The sequence below is a fragment of the Bidens hawaiensis genome, unplaced genomic scaffold, assembly GCF_021521415.1.
Source record: "Bidens hawaiensis isolate Kalapana, Puna unplaced genomic scaffold, B.hawaiensis_p1.1 tig00046907_1, whole genome shotgun sequence".
NCBI lineage: Eukaryota > Viridiplantae > Streptophyta > Magnoliopsida > Asterales > Asteraceae > Bidens > Bidens hawaiensis.
Window position 1 is genome coordinate 152,647 of NW_027498387.1, and position 4,214 is coordinate 156,860.

General features: G+C 37.4%; 1 protein-coding gene across 1 annotated transcript; it reads left to right on the top strand.

The window, feature by feature from the left end:
• Nucleotides 1–1,274: 1,274 nt before the first annotated feature.
• On the top strand, nt 1,275–2,210 carry LOC143596728 (uncharacterized). The gene has a single exon (XM_077075430.1). It carries the CDS (start codon nt 1,275–1,277, stop codon nt 2,208–2,210), a length of 936 nt encoding a protein of 311 aa, XP_076931545.1.
• Nucleotides 2,211–4,214: the final 2,004 nt, after the last annotated feature.

The following is a 4,214-nucleotide window of genomic DNA, read 5'->3' on the forward strand; positions in this document are numbered from 1 at the left end:
TATATATAATATCAATTTAACAAGTAGAGGAAAAACAAGCATGAAAGCTATGTTTTTACAGGTGGTCGTAGTTTGCATACACTATTGGAGAAAAAGATGAAAAGAGAAAAAAAATTACGTAGTAAAATGTCTTTTACTAATTTATAGGGAAAAAAGGGGTGTATGATAGACTAAATTAGCATGAATGAAAAAAGGGCCTTTTCCATTTAGGTGTGCATATATGACCTGTTAAAATGACTTGACAAATACGATACATGAAAATGAGAGCTTGTAAATAGTGAGAAAAAAAAATTAAAATAGAATATGTAATTATATATGACTCGGTTAATGGGGTTACTTGGACTCGATTATGATCTAGTTGGGGTTCCCAACTCAGTGAAGGAGGTGGGTAAATGCCGTTATAGTTTCGGCTTGAGCTTCTGTTCTTGTTAACGGGTCTCCGACTCGCTAATTCCAATGTACCCAGAAGGATCCGCCAAAGGGATCCGTTATCACCATTAATGTTCCTAATAGCTATGGAGGGGTTATCAGGTATGTTAAAAGAGGCAGTGTCGAAGGGGTTTTTTCGCGGGATAAGGGTGGGGCAGAATGGTCCAACTTTGTCTCATTTTTTGTATGCGGATGATGCGGTGTTCTTGGGCGAGTGGAACACGACCAACGCGGTAAACTTGAAAAGAATTCTACGGGTTTTTCATGCGGTGTCGGGCCTAAAAGTAAACCTAAACAAATGTCGGGTTTTTGGAACGAAGGTGGACGACGGGGAAGTGTTGGGGATAGCTCAGATCCTACATTGTAGGGTGGGCGTTTTGCCATTATGTCATCTTGGTGTAAGTGTTGGAGGGAACATGAACTTGATTAAATTTTGGGACCCCGATATTGAGCTCTTTAAAAAACGATTATCTAGATGGAAGGCAAAAAACCTTTCGTTTGAGGGTCGACTAACGGTTATAAAATCGGTGTTAAATTCGCTTCCAACTTATTACTTTTCGTTATTTCGTGCTCCGGAAGGGGTATTGAGGAAGTTGGAGCGAATAAGAAGAGTGTTCTTTTGGGGTGGAACGGAAGACAAAGCAAAAATAAATTGGGTAGCCTGGGACAAAGTCGTTGCCCCTGTTGGGAAAGGCGGCCTTGGTTTGGGTTCGCTTTCGGTAGCGAACTTGGCTTTGCTCGCAAAATGGTAGTGGAGATTTAAACAAGAGAAACATGGGTTGTGGCGTAAAGTAGTCTGGGCGATTCACCACACAACGAGATCGTGGAATTTTATTCCGGTTAGTATGGCAATTGCGGGCCCATGGAGGAAGATAGGTAATGTTTCGGTTTCCTTTGATTTGTTGGGTATTAACTTATGGTCCAACATGAAGTGGGTGATCGGAAGTGGGTCAGATTCAATGTTTTGGATTGATAATTGGATCGGGGAGTCGCCGCTCAATGACCAATTCCCTTTATTGTTTAAACTTAAACACATGAAAGGTTGCAAAGTGGGTGACAAATTGGTAATTTATGAAAGGGAGTTGTGTGGGGTGTGGAGTTGGTATAGGCAATTGGTTTCGACTGATGAGATCAACGAGTTTAGGCAACTTTTAATCCTTTGTAGCGGGGCGACCGTTGGGGATGGGATCGACAGATTAATATGGGCTCTAGACGGATCAGGCGACTTTTCAATTAATAGCATTAAAAAACACGTGGGGGAATGGTGCTATCCGGACGCGACTTGGGCTTCGGTTGGAACAATTGGATTTCAAAGAAGGTTTGTGTTCTTTGCCTGGCGGGTGGGGTTGGAACGTGTGGCCTCGCTAGTTGAATTGGCAAAAAGGAATATTGTTTTTGGGTCGGTGTTATGTCCGTTGTGTGGGGAGGTAGATGAAACGGTGGAGCATATTTTTGCTTCATGCGGTTTTGCACAACATGTGTGGCAAACACTTGCACATTGGTCTAATATTCCAAATTGCTATGTGTTTAGTGTCCGAGATATTTTAGAGATGCACAAGTATTCGGGCTTTAATAGTGACAAAAGGGAGATGTTTCAAGGGGTTTGTCTCACCGCATTGTGGGTAATTTGGAAGGCAAGAAATGAGGTGGTGTTTAACGGGAGGCCGGCCATATTGGGGGAGGTTGTTGCAGACATCAAGTCGCTGGCGTTTTTATGGTTAAAAAACCGGCCCAAAAGAAGGGCTCTAACTTGGGAGAATTGGAGACGTTTTGAAATTTGAATATTTATTAGTTGGTGTTCTTAGGTGTTTTACTCGGGTGTATTTTTTGGTCCTTTTTTGGACCTTGTATCTTTTGTGTATATATATATAGTCTTTGTTGGCCGTTCAAAAAAATATATATATAATTTACAAGTTTGGTGTCACAAGTGGCTTATTGGGCCACTTGGCGGCACCGTATTGGTCGGTGAATTTCGTATATTTTTTAGTTTAGTTACCACGATAAACGTAATGGAAATGGATCAAACATCAATTTTTTTAGTTTCGGTACCATAACAAATCTGTAAGAAACCGGCCGAGTTCGCGCAGACTCGCGACTTTATTTAACGACAACGCTACCCGACCCCCCCCCCCCCCCCAATTGGCTGTTGGTCCACCTCAAGTTTTTTATTTTTTTCATTTTTTAGTTCCGGTACCGTAAGGTACGTAATCAAAACCGACCAAATTCGTGTCAAGTTGCCGCCTCAATGCTCGGGACCGACAACACTTTGGTTATACCATCGCCTGGGTTTGCCAACCAGCTAGATATCGTCTTAAATATTTTGTTTTTTTTATATGTTAATTTGACGAATTAATATTTTGGGTTTTAACCCTCAAATTTTACTAATGGTGTATATATTGTTACGAAGGCAGCCGGTACTGACCGAATTCGTGTCGACTCATCGTCATAACGTTTGGGTTTTACCAACGCCTAGGTTTCAACGTATGGGTTTTGCCAGATGGCCCGGCGCAACACGCTAATTCCTCATCTGCAAATTAGCCCTTCCCGTGGGTTATTTTCTCAACGAATAAGTAATTCTAGGAATGAAATCTTTATATAATTCGAAAAAACAAAGCACAAGTCCAGGGCAATAAAATATGAAAAATTTTTATCATTATCCTGCAACCTAAATTGATAAGATAATCAATGGATAAATTGATTGGGCCGAATCATTGCATAGAAATTGATTTGATTGGGCCGAATCCAACATGCATATATTTTACATACTTATATAGATATAGAAAATTTCAAATAAAAACTCGAAGACTAAACAACTAAAATCTTTCTATTTTTGTATTGGATCCACAATGAATCCTATGGATCCTTAGGCGGGATGAAAATCTAGTTAGCAATATTACTGAAGTAACATTTGCGCACACCACACCATTCAAAAGAAAAATAAAAATAAAAGGTTAGCAATCTTAAATATAAACGAAACATTCTTGCATTCTCTCAAGCTACAAGATTACCTTATTTGTAAATGGAAGTTTCTCATTCATTTGACCCGAATTCATGGGCATATGTCTCACCAAACCTAGATAGCCCTTGAACCGGATTATAACATCTCATTAAATTATAAAATTAATCTTACCAAATATTTGATATGAAAATCCTATAAAATAGAAATATACTAAAAACTAGTATACGATTTTTTCTAAAAAAATATATTATTTATAATTAAAAATAATTTTATAGTAAAAAAAGAAAGCGGGTCATAGGTCTCACCAAACCCAAATAACTTTTAAACCGGGTTGTAGCATCTCATTTATTTGTGAAACATTTTCATCATTAAATTCTAAGTATATTATTAACTTACTTACAATAAATAAAATTAAAATTCAAAAAAATATAAATATTATAACGAATAATGTAAAATAACTCCGTAATATGAGGAACATTGGTATTATTATATGAAATATATCATATTATATGTATATAATATACGAGATACATATATGTAATTTTGCGTTACACGTAATTAGCTACTTCTTATATATTTATTTTTATATACAGTACTAAATGTATAACTAAAAAAATTTAACAAAATTTCAAAAAAAAAAATTGTTTTAAGTAGAGTTGTCGCAATAGCCAAGCCTTAAAAGATTTTGCACTCATCAACGCACGGGTTTCTTTTTCTGGTTATCGACAAGTGTGAAAAAAAATTCCGATGTTTTTCACCATTTACCATTTTTAAGTGACGTAAATATATATTAGGTAGTGGCATATCACAAAAGATGTGTTTCTAT